The 19,239-nt window shown below is 32.1% G+C and overlaps 1 protein-coding gene across 1 annotated transcript in view; it reads left to right on the top strand.

Moving 5' to 3' along the window:
- Dach2 (dachshund family transcription factor 2) overlaps positions 1–16,645 on the top strand; it is a 537,829-nt gene extending 521,184 nt beyond the window's left edge. The window contains exons 12-14 of the mRNA XM_050130221.1: positions 146–211; positions 11,966–12,011; positions 16,268–16,645. Coding sequence (XP_049986178.1) covers positions 146–211; positions 11,966–11,970 — 71 coding nt within the window. The 3' untranslated portion in view covers positions 11,971–12,011; positions 16,268–16,645. The remainder of the gene's footprint in view (positions 1–145; positions 212–11,965; positions 12,012–16,267) is intronic.
- The last annotated feature ends 2,594 nt before the right edge of the window (positions 16,646–19,239 follow it).

Here is a 19,239-nt window from a genome sequence, read left to right as displayed (position 1 = left end):
ACAATGTTTGCAGAAATAAATAATACTGCTCAGAATCTTCTGTTATGTATAGTTATATATAGTATCAGAATATTGTCTTGCTGCAATTTCTTTTTAGACAGAAAACAAAGAAGTGTACCTTAATCCTGAATGCCAATTCTTTCAGATACGGGAATTCCAGACATTGAAATAGAAAACAATGGGACTTCTCATGACAGTGCTGCCATGCAAGGTACAGTAAATAACATTGTCCTTACTATAAGTGTGCAATGTGTGCTCCATGGAAGCAGGGTGGCAAAAATTTCTATGTTGATAGATTTCATTCAGATAAAATAAAGAAAATCCTTTATACTCTGACCTAATTAACAATCTACAATGATCTTCATTTGAGAAAAACATATGATATGACTTTAAAACTCATAACAGTGCAATTACTTAGGAACTTCATAGATATAATGTGAGCAAAGTTCTCCCAGGTTTACTACTGACAGGATACATATTTAGATGTTATTTACATCTAAAAGAAACATTTCATAAGCATAATGTAAATGTGACATATATTTCACTGGTTTTGTGTTTGTAAACACTGCAAGTGGACCTGTTTATTATAGATTCTTTATTTTTATGATGCCTTTAGATGGCCGAAATAACATTTTTCCTACTCTGAGATAAGTAGATTTTGAATTGTCATCAATTTATTTTATTTTCACATAACAAACAACAGTTATCTTATTCAAGTATGATCAACGTAGTCACATAAGTAAAAATGAATTCATTCCATATTCATTAAATAGCTTTTTCATATTAATTTATGTCTAAAGAAGCATACATTTTATGTTGACTTTTTTCAAACATATTTTTACTAAGTTCATTAAAAATAGCAGAATCAGATGGAATATTGTAAGTATTGTGGTAGTTTATTTTAAAACAAGAAAACTGATCATTTCAAAAATAAAAAAGTAAAATTTCTTAGTATCTGTGATCAACATTGTACATATATAAGAAAATATAGTAATTTAATAATTACTCATTAGATATAATATAGACTTTATTTATGTATTTATTAAAGATTTCTGTCTCTTCCCCACCACCACCTCCTCTTTCCTCCCCCTCCGCCAATCAAGTCCCTCTCCCTCGTCAGCCCAAAGAGCAATCAGGGTTCCCTGCACTGTGGGAAGTCCAAGGACCACCCAACTCCATCCACGTCTAGTGAGGTGAGCATCCAAACTGCCTAGGCTCCCACAAAACCAATAAGTGCAGTAGGATCAAAAACCCATTGCCATTGTTCTTGAGGTCTCAGTAGTCCTCATTGTCCGCTATGTTCAGCAAGACCGGTTTTAACCCAGGCTTTTTCAGACACAGGCCAGCTGGCCTTGGTGAGTTCCCAATAGGACATCCCCATTGTCTCAGTGTGTGGGTCCAGCCCTCGCGGTCCTGAGATCCTTGTTCGTGCTCTCTCTCCTTCTGCTCCTGATTTGGACCTTGAGATTTCTATCTGGTGCTCCAATGTGGGTCTCTGTCTCTGTCTCCTTTCATCGCCTGATGAAGGTTAATATTCAGGAGGATACCTATATGTTTTTCTTTGGGTTCTCCTTCTTATTTAGCTTCTCTAAGAACCCGAAATATAGGCTCAATGTCCTTTATTTATGGCTAGAAACCAAATATGAGTGAGTACATCCCATGTTCCTCTTTTTGGGTCTGGCTTACCTCACTCAGGATAGTGTTTTCTATTCCCATCCATTTGCCTGCAAACTTCAAGAAGTCCTTGTTCTTTACTGCTGAGTAGTACTCTAATATGTATATATTCCATACTTTCTTCATCCATTCTTCATTTGAAGGGCATCTAGGTTGTTTCCAGGTTCTGGCTATTACAAACAATGCTGCTATGAACATAGTAGAGCATATACTTTTGTTGTATGATAAGGCCTCTCTTGGGTATATTCCCAAGAGTGGTATTGCTGGGTCCAGGGGTAGGTTGATCCCGAATTTCCTGAGAAACCTCCACACTGCTTTCCAGAGTGGTTGCACAAGTTTGCATTCCCACCAGCAATGGATGAGTGTACCCCTTTCTCCACAACCTCTCCAGCAAACGCTATCATTGGTGTTTTTAATTTTAGCCATTCTGACAGGTGTAAGATGGTATCTTAAAGTTGTCTTGATTTGCATTTCCCTGATCGCTAAGAAAGTTGAGCATGACCTTAGGTGTCTTTTGGCCATTTGAACTTCTTCTGTTGAGAGATCTCTGTTCAGCTCAGTGCCCCATTTTATAATTGGGTTGATTAGCCTTTTACAGTCTAGTTTCTTGAGTTCTTTATATATTTTGGAGATCAGACCTTTGTCAGTTGTGGGGTTAGTGAAGATCTTCTCCCAGTCAGTGGGTTGCCTTTCTGTCTTAGCGACAGTGTCATTTGCTTTACAGAAGCTTCTCAGTCTCAGGAGGTCCCATTTATTCAATGAGGCCCTTTACTGTCTGTGCTGCTGGGGTTATACTTAGGAAGTGGTCTCCTGTGCCCACGTGTTGTAGAGTACTTCCCACTTTCTCTTCTGTCAGGTTCAGTGTGTTCGGACTGATATTGAGGTCTTTAATCCACTTGGACTTGAGTTTTGTACATGGTGATAGATATGGATCTATTTTCATTCTTCTACAGATTGACATCCAGTTTTGCCAGCACAATTTGTTGAAGATGCTCTCTTTTTTCCATTGTATACTTTTAGCTCCTTTATCAAAAATCAGGTGGTCATAGGTTTGTGGGTTAAAGTCAGGGTCTTCTATTCGATTCCATTGGTCGACTTCTCTGTTTTTATGCCAATACCAAGCTGTTTTCAATACTGTAGCTCTGTAATAGAGTTTGAAGTCAGGGATGGTAATGCCTCCAGACGTTCCTTTATTGTATAAGATTGTTTTGGCTATTCTGGGTTTTTTGTTCTTTCCATATAAAGTTGATTATTGTGTTCTCCAGATCTGTGAAGAATTTTGATGGGATTTTGATGGGGATTGCATTGAATCTATAGATTGCTTTTGGTAGAATTGCCATTTTTACTATGTTGATCCTCCCAATCCAAGAGCAAGGGAGATCCTTCCATTTTCTGGTGTCCTCTTCTATTTCTTTCTTCAAAGACTTAAAGTTCTTGTCAAATATATCTTTCACTTCCTTGGTCAGGGTTACCCCAAGATATTTTATGCTCTTTGTGGCTATCGTGAAAGGTGATGATTCTCTGATTTCCCTCTCTGTTTCTTTATCCTTAGTGTATAGGAAGGCAACTGATTTTTTGGAGTTGATCTTGTATCCTGCCACATTACTAAAGGTGTTTATCAGCTGTAGGAGTTCTTTGGTAGAGTTTTTGGGGTCGCTTATATATACTATCATATCATAATATAGACTTTTAAACTACATCAAATGTCATTCACACTAAATATGTGAAAATCTTGAAAATTATCCATTCTCCTATCTTTTCTTCCCACATTTAAGCACTATACATGATAAAATTCCCATTATTACTTTAGGAAAAACTAATATGAATATCTTATGTTAAAATTATAGTAGAATCTCAACATATCAAACAGAGAATTTTAGTCCATGCATGGTGGAACACACCTTTAATTCTAGCATGCATGTATTAGATGCAGGTGAATATCTATGACTTTCAGGCCAGGCTGCTCTCCATTGTGAGTCCCAGGCCAGCCAGCACTGCATAGATAGATCCTATCTTCAGAAACAAAAGATTTTGTTAGAAAAAAATTTTTCTTAAAGAAATATATATCTGAAATAATGAACAGAATCAATCAAAATATAGTTAGCAAAGTAAACTCTAATAATTGCATAAGATCCTTAATCATTTAGCCTATCATTTTAAGTATTCACAATTGAAAGATTAATTTTATCTTCATTAATAATCTTTAGAAACTCTTTAATGCCCGTTTACAGTTTTTACAACATATTAGGTACTTTTATATTATATAATATCTAAATATATGTTCAATATGAACTTTTTGTAAATATGTATTTTTTTCTAAATATACATCATATATTTTACATAAAAAGCATGAAGTGTAAATTTAGCCATTATGTTCTAGTCTTGCTAATAGTTTTTTTTTTGTATGCTATAGTTTCTTTTTTATTTGCCTTGAACTGCTTACATATTTTCACATTCCTGCCCTACTCACTTTTGTAGGTTGGAAGATCACTTTCTCTCTTTGTGAGAATCAATTCATTCATACCAATGCAATGCCATTGCCAAAATACATCTCCATCACAGGAAACAGCTCAGGCTTCATTGATGTTCTTTCTCTTCCTATTGTTGATAGCTCTGCTGGTTAGAAATCTATCGTTAACTTAGTGCGCTCTCTTTGAAATTCAATTAGTTGCACCATGACATCTTCTTAAGAAGATATAAAGGGAACTTGATAAAAAGACTGTATAACCATTGTTAGAAGCAAAGAAATCATATCTAGTTTTACCGTAGTGTCCACATAAATTTGAATGAAGACAAACTCCTCAGGATAATTATACCTTTTATAAGTTTCATCAGCTTATTTTATTTGTAAAACACTTTGAATGTTGTTTGACAAAAAAAGATAGCACACGTAGAAATCTCAGTTAATAGAATTTAGAATTTTGTATTTCTGCAGTCTATGATTATACCGCCACCTAAAGGTTTCAAGGTGGTCAGCAATGTGTAAAGTACTCACTCTGATGATTATGTCCGCAGTCTCAGGAGCTGAATTTTTGAGAGGAGCATATGACCAAATGTGGTCCAATTCAAGATCTTCTAACTCAGCTGGGGACCTGTAAAACAGCATATCAACCATCTTATCAGTCAATCTCTACTTCACATAAAATAAACATACCAGGTGTCATTAAGTGTACCTTCAGATCAATGATTTTTGCAAATGACCTTTAAGTGGCATTTGTGTGGTGCATTTTTGCTGATAAAGGCAAACTAATTTAGCACAAGTACAAGTGAGCTGATAAAAAAACTAAAACTGAACAGCAGTACCATTAGCTAACAAAGTAATATTTTTTCTTTACTGCATTCTGCCATTTAGTTATTATCCTATTGGAAATCTAATTATAATCCTTTTACTCCCCAGTCAAACTTCACAGTTTTTGCAAGCTTAGCACTGACAAGTGATTTCATTATATTTGATTGCCCATGCCCAGATAGACTTCACTTCACTTGGAGACCTAAAAGCCCTCTCAGTTTCTCAGATTCCCTGTTTGCACATTACTGCAACCATTCTTGTAATTAATTAGCATGAACAGCAGTAATATGAACTGCTGAACAGAAAACAACATCATTTTATGATCGCAGGGAGACTTCTCCTTTTGCATGTTTATACTTTAGTAACTTTTGTATGACCGTATTTCATTGTTAAGAGTGACTGGTAGAGTTGATGGTGCAAGTTTCTTAAAATTTAAAACAAAGATATCATTATCATCTTAATAATAAGAAGAAAAACACATACATAATATGAAACTACTAAATTTTAGTTAAAAGCATATATGAACTTTTGAGTAATAAAATAAAGCAATAAAAATTAATTCAGAAAAGAGATCATAAGAATGTGCAAGGGCATAGTGAGCCACTGTGTCTGTGCTGGACACTTCATTAGTTTGTATAAAAAGAAAACAGCAGAATATGCTAAGGGCTGATGTTTGTTAAGTGAGATGCCCCTATGAATACTTTTTACATTTTCTCACTTCATATTTGTTTCTATAAGATGTTTGAACAGCAAAATGTTTTTAATCTGATATTTGTTTCTAATGCAAAGGAATTCTCAATAATTTACTTTCAGTTCTCACCACACCACTAGCAGATATTAAATTCAGAGTATTTACCAAAATTAAAAATGTTATGTTAAAAATAAGCTTATTATATTTTTTCAAAGTAGTTTTAGCTCAAAAACATGAAACCTAGAAGTTTCTTCAGAACAGGCACTCACCACTGAATGATACAAAATTTATGATTTCTTCTAAATAGTATACTCTATGATGACAATGAAAACTTAAAAAGCAAAGTACATTTGACAGAAAAAGTGGAATGTACAATTTTAACTTTTACATCTTGAAAGAACATTGCTTACAACATATTCAGACCTTGTATATTATATATCAAAATATATCTTCAATATGAACTTTTTAGAAATGTGTATTTTTTTCTAAATATGCATCATATATATTCTTACCCAATCACAAATTCAACTAAACAGTATTTATCTTTCCTGAAACTTATTATATTTTCTGTTTGTTATTTATATACTTAGAGTATAAGTAAATATAACCATTCCTACAAATGGTTAAAGGTACATGCTGATAATTACCAGAAAAATTTCCCTCATTGTAGAACTGTGGTGGCACAATTTAGTGCAAAGGTAAGAAAATTGATGGTATGACTATAAAACACGATAAGACAAGAAAGATTTCTTATGAATTCTTATCATGCATGTATGATTTTTAAAATAGCAAAGAATTTATCTAATAAAGGTCTTTAATAAGTCCCAAACACAGTGTCTTCTCAGTATCTCTTTAGAAATTTTACTAACTGCTTCTTGCTTTAATCCCATCAATTAATTCCCTTCATGTGATGTCTTCTATTGCGTTGGTGTGCACAATCTCTCTAACGCTGTCTATAAACAGTGGACATATACTCTCTTATAGAGGTGTTTAACGCTCCAGCTACTAAAGAGATTATAGAAATGTGAGTCACCTTAAAGAACTGCTATCAAATATTTTCTTTGAAATTAGGAGTGCTGTATTACTATCTCAGTCAGTGTTCCAATCCTCTGAACAGATACCATGACCAAAGTAACCCTTCTAAAAATAAAGCATTTAATTGAGGATTTGATTAGTTTCAGAAGTCTAGTCCATTATCATAATTCAGGGAATATAGGGCAGCAGACAGGAAGATGATGAAAAAGTAGTAGCTAAGAGCTACAGAGAGAGAGAGAGAGAGAGAGAGAGAGAGAGCGAGAGCACCTGGGCTTGGTTTGGTGTTTTTGAAACTTCAAAGCCCAGCCCAAGTGAACATACTTCCTCCAAAAAGACAACACATACCCCAACAAGGCCACACCTCCTAATCGTCCTAATTCTTTCAAATAGTTCCAGTGCCTGGTGACTAAATACTCAAATATAAGATATTATGATGGCAATTCTTCTTCAAATCACCACGACTACCAGCAGAAATACCACTGCAACTGCCATCATAGATCAAGAAAGGTTATACCAAAAGTCCTGTAAAGTCCGAGTGTCTCTCTAAAGTAGCAAATAAGAATGTTATTTTAGTTTCATTACATGCCTTGAATCTTTTGTTACTGTTGCTAGTTTACCTTCAGGATGGATACATTTTAATTATTTTAAGCATTCAGGATTTTTGCCTTGGTCAGCCATGCCTCCCATATTATATCATGCCACTCTGCTGTGAAAAACTCTTCTACTATGACACAGGTCATGTTTCTTTAGAAGGATGCAGAACTACTTCATTTTTATGGCCTTGTTGTCATAGGTAGCTTACACCATGTCATTGCAGAGTTAACAAAATCACTTGTTCTGATCCAACAACTTCAGTGCTTATCATGTTAATATCATGAAATCTTTTGTACAGATATAAGACTTTCACACTTTTAATTCCAGCTACATTTCTCTTATACAACAGAGGAAATTACAGTGATAGCAAGATAATGAGAGTTTTAAACCAAGACATATTGTTCTGGTCTTTGGCATTTGGAGTCTCCACAAGTTACATAAGTAGTTTGTTAATAAACAGGTCTTTTTTCACTACCAGAGAGGAAAGATTGTTCAGCTTCTCTCTTTAGTAACTACTATTTTAGGCCTCATCTTTACAAACGCATAATGTTTTTAAAGATTTATTTTTATTCTTTTGTAATTGTGTGTATATGTGTATATCTGTGTGTGTATATACACATGAGTGTAGGTGACAACAGAGTCCGTAAGGTTTAGATATTCCAGTGACTGAGTTACCTACAGTTGTGAACTACTAAAATTCAATTCTGGGGACTGCACTTGGGTTCACTGGAAGAACATGCAGTGCTCTTAATCACTTATTAATGTCTCCAGCCCCTACTTTAAAAAAAAAAAAAAAACCTGGAATTTACCCTGCCTTGTGTTTAATCTATACACACCTGAAGAGCTGTTAAAAAGTGTCTTGGAATAAAAGTTTCACTTCTGTTTTCATTTTTGAAACTTAATAAGCAAAATATATATGGTTTTCATAGACAATTCTAGTCATACCACCATCCTCTTATTAATTTCAAATTTTAGAAGTGATATATAACTGCCACGTGGTTATACAGTGCTTCTGTGCCAACATAGTTTTTTCATTTCTGAATAAGGAATTTATACCTTAAAATTTGAGTAGTGGAACAAATAAAATTATAGTATATGTGTACCAATATGATCTTTTGTATCAGATTCTGACATTAAATTGCCCTAGTAATATTATGCTTATGTGGTTGCTTAAAAATCTGTGATTAGCTAATTTTAAAAGTATGGAACTAACCCAAAAGAACTTAGTTAGATTGCTATAGACAATGGGAATGAACACTGGTCCTGTGACTAATTAATTGCTCTCATTTTACATCACTCTTAATCAATGTCTGTAGTCTTCTAGTTAGCTAGGAGATTTAGTAGTACCCCAGTACTAAGTTATTCATAGAAACACATTGTTGGCTTTATTCAGTCTATAGTTAAGATTACCTAAAACCAAATTTAATAATAAACACTTGCAAATTCAATGCGTAAATGCTAGGATACTAGTTGCAGAAAATATAAATGTTATACATTTTTTATTTAAATCTGTGAAGGGTAGCAGAAATAGTAATAAGATTGTTTATTATCAAAGTCACTCCATGTCAACAGAACATTAGTTATGTAATTATGTACAGAGATTTCCTTACTGCAGGGTTTTAGTATAAAATTTGTATCTGTTTGATCTAGCAAGCTTGTTTCTCATTTATAATAGTCACATGACATTATATTTTGGAAATGAAACTGATATAAAAATATAGTTTAGAATTTATAAACATCTCATTGTTTCATTAAGCTTATATTTTATATTTTAAATATATGAAAATTAACATTCACATTCAACCTTATAATAATGCTGTAATCTTTTTGTCATCAATGTAAATAATTATCAAGACAATATTTTTCCAGTACCTCAAATAACTTTCCAGAACATAAATTCCCTGACAAGTATTTCTTCCTTAACTTAATTTCAGTAAATGTTTGACTACTTTCATTTTTCGTAAATTGTTAAAATAATTAGATTTGATTTGAATCTTAGACACCATGAACAGTTGTTTAGTGAGTGAAGCAAAACCTAAAACAGTGATAAAATCAGCTACCCCATTATTAATTGTATTTTAATTTTCCAATGAGGGCTATCTGATGTTGTCATTTGAAAAGTTGTACAAGTTATAGTTTAATCTTTTTACATTACTTTAATTTTTCATTCTTTCCCATATTCTGATTTATTTAAAATAAAATTCCTTAATGTTTTTCTATTAGTTTGGCAAATAAAGTAATAGCGAAATTAATTATAGTTTTAAATATATTAAAATGCTTCCTTATGTCTTCTATTTAAAATTAAACTTAATCATTATACCTTTTATGATTTACATAATCATAGAAAGTGAAATAATAGATTATTTAGATTAATGTCCTAGAAAAAAAATGAGCATCAGATTTCAAAATTACTCTCTGCAGGAAAACTGTAAAAGAGTATGACATTCAGCAAGTGACATGCATGTTTCAAGTGGTTCCTGACCTAGTTTAGTAGCCTCCCCTTTCTCTGCTGGAAAGCAGAACTAAAGTGTTTTTAAACTTCTTGATAAGATTCAAGAATTACCAGTCTTTCCTTATCATATATGTTTTTATTGCCATTTTATAACAGGCATGTAGGAAGTAAAATAAAGTTGCTTAAAGAGCACTGGTAAAGTAGCCAGGTTTTCTCAGTTAATATCTACCCAACCCAATACTAATACACATACTAAGTCATTCTACCTCTCTGCATTTTACTTTCAAGATGTCTGATCCAAACTCTGACACCAAATGACAAGTAGACATTGTCATTACTGCTATGTTCTATTAAATATACATGAAGTAAGCATTTGGGCTTATATATGTAGCTTTGAGTAGAGAAGAAATATTTGACATATAAGTAGCATTTAAAATATTCTGTCAAATTGGGCTTTTTTATTATGTAGCTATAGCACACAGATCCCTGTACATTGCCCTCGGTGAGGACAGAAAAATTTTCATGTCCTGTTTGTAAGATAAATCATGCAAGGACTATAGTTTTAAAATGGAGAAAGTATATAGTATATTATTACTTCACAAAGTCAGAGGAACACTTGAAAACATACATATAAAACACACTATCATGACTGAACAATTAGTATTTATATATTTAAAAAAATATATATATATATAAATAGATGATTAATGAAAATACTGAAAAAGGAGACTATGAATTTGAATGAGCACAAGAAGGCATACCTGTGAGGGATTGTTTAGAAGAAAGAAATAAAATAGGGAAATGACATAATTATATTAAAAGCTTAAAATTTAAGAGAAATTATTTTAAAAGTGAAAAAAATATTTAAATTCTGTATCATATCATTTCCAGAGAAAGAATTGAACTGTATCTTATCTCAAGTTTGAGTAAAACTTTTTTTTTTCACAAATGAGAATGTGAAGTGGTTAATATTTTTAAAAAATTTGGTTTTAAAAGTTAAGTTCCTAAAACACAATCATATATATGGAAATATGGTGTCAAGTGCTTTTACTCCAAACACATGAAATGAATCAGATCCTATAACATTTTTTATTTGAATTGACTTGCTATGGTCTACTTTCATACTCTCAAATAGGTTGAGCTATATCTATACAAACTAACTACAATACAAGATAACTTGGCTACTGTTGTTTAGTGACAATGACACATATTAAGATTTTTTTCTACAAATGAAATGAGGTTCATACAAATTAATTTTACAATTCATTTGGATTAAATGACCTTAAAACAGAATTATGTTGATAGTAACCCCACATTTTTTTTCTTTCTTTTTATTTAGGTTAGGGAGCCCTGACCCATCAGTGGTAATTCTGATACCAAGTAATTTAGTTCTCATCTGAAACTTAGAAATATACCAATAACACATCAACTTAAAGAAACACTAGGCTTAGGACTTGAACTCATTTAAAAAACAATCTGAATAGTTTCAAAATAAGGTAGCCACTGCAAAAGAAAATCTGGTAACTTAGTTTTCCTCTGGTGAATCTTATTAGTACTTAGAGGGTCTTTTCATTATATAAGTCAGAAAGTGCTAAGCAAATACTTTAAAGCAAACATCAGAGCTGTGTAGGACAAATCAGAAATGTGTTTGCTCAAAACATAAACTTCTAAAAACATTGCAGAAACTCACTTTTGTAACATTCAACATGAGCAGTTACATTTAAGAAAGCATCCTGCCAGGGAAGGAAATGTCATCTAAAAGGAATACTGCAACCTTTCTCAGACTTTTTGCCACAGCAGAAAATGGTACAGATATTTACAGGTATTTTAAATAGTGAAGGAAAGCAAAAAACCTCCTAAATGCTTATTTAGTAAGCTAACCATGCCTTTCACTACAGGTTATAAAGTAGTAGAGCATGTTTTAGTTGGGGACTATCATTTAGAATAGAACATTTTTATATTATTAATATCACCCACAGAGAACAAAATTAAGTTTTAAAAATTATTGTAAATTGCAGTTTTGATTATTTTTATAAATTTTATTTTTAAATTAAGCTTCTACTAAAAGATAAAGATAAAATAGAATATGGATTGTAAACATAGTTATTCAATTGCTGAATAATTTATATGCATATCTATCACATTAAATACTATAAATTGATTTTGTAGTAAATTTTGCATTCTTTGTTGGAATGACATTTTTACCAGGTCTTATTGTTTTTCTGTGCAGCCTGAACACTGATGCCGGAACTCCAAGTGATCAAAGACATGGATAGGTGCTGTAGAAGTTACCTGCTTATCTAGTGTGATTCTTTACAATTCGTACTCAGATTCTTTTAAAATATGGAACATTCAATTACTATTTGTTCATAATTAATGAATAGAACCTTGAAGACATAGGAAAAATTCATTAAAGATTGAACCAACTTTTTAGAGGGCAATCAAATTACCAAACATATTACTTCATAGTTTCTTTGCCCAGTTTCTTTAAATGAGCTCATAGTGCTTCACAAACTTTATCACATTTATCCACACTGCAGGCTTATGGTGGGCTAAGTAGGTGGAACAATTTTGAAGATGGATAAAATGTTATTTCTAGATGTATTGAGAAAATAAAATGTAGAAATACTTACTTTGAGCTGTGCTTATTATGAAATAGATGTCTATTTCTCCAATATGGTATTTAAATAGAACCTATATTTGCAGACAATGTATTGGTACAAATGATTAATATTTGTTGTTATGCCCTGTGAGCTCACTTCGTAGTAGAAATTGTGCCTGATTTGTTCTCTAAGAAAACAGAGAGCTTTAATTTCTAGATCATGACATGCCTACATTTTCCTTTGAACTGATGATGGTGGAGCAAGTTATTTACTCTCTTGCTACTAGCACATCCCTTGTCTTTAAGGAAGACAATGATAAAAGATGATTCCCAGCATACCAAATATGCCTCCTTTATTCTTTTCTTTTCCCTTTCATTCAAAACACTGATTATTCCTTATTATACTACCAAAAGAAAACAGAAATAATTTTGAGAATAAAAATGACAGACAAAACCAAGGAGTAAGGCAAATATGATGAGCTCATTAACATAATGAATATTTACACTCTTTATGCTCTGTTCTAAGCATAATCTGGTAACTAATTAGCATTTTCAAGAGATTTAGAAATAGTTCATTTGACCTGAATTGCTCAGGAAATATCCTGAAATACTTTTAAAAGTTTACTTATTAAAGACCAGGCCACAAATTGGTGATTTGTAATTATTACCATTTTTAAACCTCCTAAGAATCTAATAATCAGTACTTAAGTGATCAAAAACATTTAATGACACTTCTCAAGTACCAAATATTCTTACTAGACAGGCAAAAACCTTATTCATTGTGTAGTATCTGCCCTGGAACTAAATTCTGTCATGATGAAAATTCTACTCATGTAAATTGCCAGCTGAGATTTTATTCATTTATGTTACTCAGTTCTTATGGTAATACATGTAGTTTCCTTTGGAATGACCAACAAACTTAAATAACTTTTAAAATAATACATTAATCATATCAATATGATGTACTTGTTATTTCACATCCTGAAGAATAATTTCTAAGCTATAAAGATTTTGATTTTGGTGATGTACACAGGATCTAATTATATACAATCTGTAATGTTTCAGCCAACTGCATCAAAAGTAATGCCAACTTAGAAATTATTTATGAAGGATGAAGTAAAATATTTTGGCAATATCAAATATATAATCTGAATAGCCATGATTAATGATTAAAAGTATAATATTCAGAATCATCTCTTCATCATATAGACAAAGAACATGTACCAAATGGTACTGAAAATTGAATACTATTGTCAAATTAGATCAGTCAAACATATAGTAGTGTGTCTTCTTAACCATTTTAGGTGAATGATATGAATCTTTTTCTTTTTTTATTTGCATTTCCCACTTGTTTTCCCTCTTTATGAAGCCTTATGTTAGTTATTCCTTTCTATAAACTTTAAATGTTTATAGAAACACAGGAGGGAGGTAAGTGTCACACTTACTGTATTTAGGACAGCTAAATGTGGATTTTGAAGTATTCAACCTATCATTAGAGAGGGTCCTATATGGAGAAGACCATACCAACCTTCTGTGCCATCCAAGTGACACATTTCTACAATAAGGGGAGGATTTCACAAACTTGTATTTTTACTTAAAGCACTGCTGTGTGTGTATGTATATATATATATATTATATATATATATGTAATTCCTCATTTTACCCATTGAATATATATTAAAGCAGTAAACTAACTGCCAATTATTTCCAAGTACCAATGTATGTGTCCTTCTTACAAGTTTCAAAGCACCCAACATTCCTCTGGGGACGGATTTTGATTGCTTTTCTTAGTCTATAATTATGTTTACACATAGAATGAATCTAAGATCATCTCTATTTGAGGTTCAAGTGTAAACTCTCTTAAAAACATGAAGCAGTGAACTACTAATTAGCTGTTGCCTATTTCTAATGAAGTGAGCATGGCAAATTTGGATTAAAATTCAGCAGCAGGTCTCTTCTGTTTATGCTTCCAGATGTTTTTGTTTTATCTAGGAGTTTACTTTGACAGCTACTACTAAATGATAAATCACTCATATTATAGCTGACATGCATTTTGAATTGAAACGTGGCAAACTTTGAGACTGTTCCAAGGAGCAGGGCTGATTACCAGGTCAATACTTGTTCCTTTCTTATCGTCAGTCTGTATTGGAATATTCAAAAAAGTAGTAGATGATGTCTCAATATTATAGAATATGTCACACTGTTTAAACCCTACTATCCTTAAATTTGGAGAAGTTTTACTATTGGACTCTCAAATTATTTCATTCTGGGTAAACCAATAGATTTACATAATAATATTGTCTTCTTGGTAGCCTAGTGTTTCTGATTTGCAAGCTGATGTGAAAACTATTCCATATAGTCTTTTCTTTCTAAGTGGGCACATTTAATGAAAGATACTGACAGATATGTTTGTCACTTGTAATGAAGATAAGAATTAAACATAATAAGGTGAAAGATTTTTCAAAAACTGCATTTTTCCAAAAGACCAATGGTGATTGTTTTTTCCATTCATTTCTGTGTTTATATAACTCTTTAGATGACATGGTTTGTTTTAATCTTGCTTTAAAATTTGTAATGTTCACAATTTACACTGCATGATTCAAGTCTTGTTGTTATTGTATGAATTTCAATCCTGGTAAAAATGACTGGATGTTTATGAGTTTTCCATTAATATTGAGACTGTGTGTACTGAGGATGAGGTGGATTGTAGAACTGAGCAACTAATTTTATCACAGCTTGAATAGTCTAGAGACAAGAATTTCACTACTGTGCTCAGAATCTATCTCCAAAAGACTAGCCTAAACACTTTTCTAAGATTAAAGATTAAAGAACAATTTTTATGAATAGGTGTTTTATTTTCTACTCCCTGCAACATTCAAGTTAGTTTCATTTCTTTCTTGGGCAAATTTCTATTTACCTTCTAATGAAGTCTAACACTCTAGATTTTCTGATTAACATAAAATCCAATTATTTTATTTTGCTATCTTATATCTTCTTGATTTTTGGTTGTAAAATGTTTCCCACAGAATAACATGAAAACTTATACACAGAAAAATGTTTTAGAGATTTCCATATTTTACCCCTTACAATTAAAACCTTTTCCAATCTGAGATGATTTTAAAAAGGCAGTATCAGCCAAGTGTGGTGATGCTTGCTTCCTTCTACAGAGGGCACATGTGATTTTAAAAAGATATAATTTTAAGTGTTTCTTGAGCACAGGATTTGTGCTAATTTATAGATGCATTCTTTTGTAACCAGAGGCTATCTATTTAGGTTGCTAAACATGCAGGTCATAAGCCATTACAATGCAAAAGAGCAATTTTAAGCCCAAAGAGGCAGAATAGAATTTCTTTTTCATTTTCAATAATAAACTTTACCTATATCAATCAAATGATATCTACCAGATGATATGGACTCTATATTACAAATATTTAAATGAATATTGATTTTACCACTTAAGGTTCAAATGATATCAAGAACTTGTCTCTATAAGGTACTCATAGTCTTACAGTTAAGATGGGCAATGAAAATTCTAAATGTACAAAGCTATTTTAGGGCCAAACCAGGTAATGTCTTTCCTTCTGTTTTGGTAAAGCACAGGAGCTTCAAGTGTAACTTTATGTGCAAAGGGAAAAGCTAATATAGATCCCTATAGACATTATAAATTAGTTTATGAAAAGAGTCTTTATCAGTTTTCCATGTCTTCAGTGCTATATAAAGAAAAGAAGCTGTAGCATGAAGTTTACTTGAAGGATCTTTGAAATCTGATGTATTAACATAAAGAGATGTTAATTTAAACGGTACCAATATTAAATCAATCCTGTTATATCAAAGCATTTTACATTCCTGAAGATAGATGTTTTAGAACTTTCATACCTATGTTTCAGTAATGTTCCACAGAAGAACTAACACTTTTTCTTTTCTTTAAAGGAGGTAACTATGACTGTTTAGCAATGGCACAGCAGTTGTGTTCAGCCTGAACTTCCTGGCTTTACATTAATGAAGATGCTTGTGATTCCAGTATATATCTGAAAATATTCATCATCGAGTTATTTCACTTGTGTTTATCAGGAAAGTTTTGTTTACTGAATTATCATTTCTGTGTTACATTAAGGAAGAAGGAACATGTGCATATTTTAAAAGCAGTGATGTAAACTTTGTCTGTGCATTAGATTGACCAATTTAAGAACATGAACTAAACCCTGACTAATGTTAACTTGACTATATTTGATGCATTTTTAGGCTAATTTCTGCTTGGCTTTTTGTCCTTCAAAGAAAAAATACAGTAGTGTCTTAGAGAATAGAAACTTACATGCATTGTTTCTCTGTTCTACCGTATGTTAAGTTAAAGTACAATTTTGTTTAAAATGTACTTGCTAAACTTCAGTATAAATAAAAGCATTTTGACTTTGTCAGTTATCACTGAGTTTTTATTTTCATATTGCCAACTACAATCATTGAATAATATAGCAGAAACATTAAAATCAACATCTAGAAAGGATGAAGATGCTAGTATGCCTTTCTTTAGTGTTATGTTAAAAAATATAACACTGTAGCACTTTTGTCCATGTCACTTGTTTAAAATTGCCAATATACTTGTTTTAAATTGTGTTAGTGACTTACACTAGATTTACTCTTCCTGCATGTGTATGTTTAATGATTCTACTTCTAGGATAGAGGATTGTAATCAGAAGTAGAGAAATGCCATAAATGAAGAACTAGGAACCAGGAAATCTCTGTATATCTATTTCCAAAAGTTTCTTTTAGACTCATTTTCAGTTGAAAACTATCTGAAATAAAGTAATGTATGTATATGTGTGGTATATATATACATTAAAAATACACACACACATATATATATGATTTATTAGTTCTTTATCTGAAAAAATGAAAATATTCCAAACTATTGTGATATCTTGCTGTGCCTTTGATTTTCACTGTGACTTTCACTAACCAACACCAATAAAACCATACTACAAGTTGAATGGCATACTACCTTAAACTTTTCTCCTCCAAATAAACTTTCCTATGATCTGTAAGTTTGTCCTCAGAGTCTCAGAGCAATTGAACCAATCTTTACAGCCTCACTCCTGTTCTCTGCACCTACTAACATGAAAATCAGTGTTCCTGAAATAGTCATCACCACAACACATTAGTTATTCCCACAGCTTAGAAGACTGAAATCAAGAAGAAATTATTACACCCCATATTCACAAAGATTGATTGGTTATCATATTTTTGGGTCAGATAGAGAACTCAAAATGATGTTATTTTTCTAATTGACAAGATTTCTGTGTTTGTTAGTTGGAATTAGAAACCACATATATTTGTATAGGCACACATTTTTATTCGTATAATGGTAGTTCTGCTTGTTTGTGGAAGTAAACACTTTAAATAAAAAATTTTACATTATAAAAATATACTTTATTCTAATCAATAAAATTTACATTGAAATTGTTTAACACATTCCAATTTGAATTAATCTTTGACAGGGAATATGATGAGACATAAAACTAAATTTTTCAAATGGTTAAAACTATACCTTGGAGTGCTAAAATATTGGGAGAAGTACTCTTTGAATTTAAGAAATCAACTAAATATATATACCATATTTTCTCTACTTCCATAGTGTTTTGTCTAATTTATATTTGTTTTAAAATTGAAGATGATAATTATAATATTATCCTTACAGATTACCATAGTTAAAGTTCTGATTTTCTGAACATTTTTAGAACTCTGAATCTATTCTCCTTTGTTTAACTTTTTGCCTGACCATTATCAATAACAACTTGTAACTGAAACTCTAAACAATGGCAAATATCCATAACCCAATTAAACATAAAAACTAGCCACCCCATTTCTTGGGAATGTGGGCATCATGTTTTTAAATTTACTTGCTGCTGTTTGAGGTGACGGCAGCTTCAGGGAATCATGAAAAGAAAAATTTGGGTTGTCAAGTCCTGAGAGAGGTAGCTGTATCATTTGTTGTCTAGTCTTTATGTAATGTTCAGGGCTTGCCTCAAATCCTGGATAGAGTAATGTGTGATGCTAGGTCATCTCAGCTAGCCACCTCAAAATTATTGTGAGAAGTTTGTAGTCCAAAGTAGATCTTTAGGTGATGTTTGTCAGCTTAGTGGTCTTAGCAAAGTCTTAGTGGAATCAATTTTGTGGGTCCCCAACCTCCTTTTGAAGACTTCAAAAGCCACTGTTAGGCATAGTCTTTGTTCACTGCAGAAAACTGTAACACTTAAAATGTCATATACAGCAGATCTCAAAGAGTTTAAAGGACTATACTTTGTTATGTACATCAAGTACAAATAAAGTAATTTCTAATATCTGATAGAGACTCAAACCTGAAATCATGTATAGGAAGCTAAATGAAGCATTTTTCTAGAATTAGTTAGCACTCTATATGACCACTAATATCATGACAAAAAGTTTAAATACATTTTATATATATATATATTATATCTGATAAATTTTGAGATAATATTTATACCTTAAAATGCTGTTAAAGAGTCAAAATAATCAGTATTAGTGGAAATAAAATAGTCTCTTAAATTTGGTTTTTCTTCTGTCCCAGATCAGGAGGCTCTTCTGAGATGACACAGAGATTTAGATTTTGCTTTAACAAGCAAGTTTGGGTTTAGAGAAGGGGAGAGTCATACTCCAACTCCAAATCTAGCTTTAATCTTTAATTACACTGGACTACAAAAAGACCATTTGATTTATATGTTTGTAGACAATAGCAGAAATGAACATTATGGAAGATTTTGAAATGTGATATACCAATAGGAGCTGGGAGGTCCTTGGACTTCCCACAGGGCAGGGAACCTTGTCTGCCCTTCAGGCTGATGAGAGAGGGGGAGTTGATTGGGGGAGGGATATGGGAGGTGGTGGCA

Source organism: Alexandromys fortis, unplaced genomic scaffold (genome assembly GCF_014885135.2).
Source record: "Alexandromys fortis isolate MF-2015 unplaced genomic scaffold, M_Fortis_MF-2015_v1.1 scaffold_230, whole genome shotgun sequence".
Classification (NCBI taxonomy): domain Eukaryota; kingdom Metazoa; phylum Chordata; class Mammalia; order Rodentia; family Cricetidae; genus Alexandromys; species Alexandromys fortis.
This window is presented reverse-complemented; position numbering and strand designations above follow the sequence as displayed.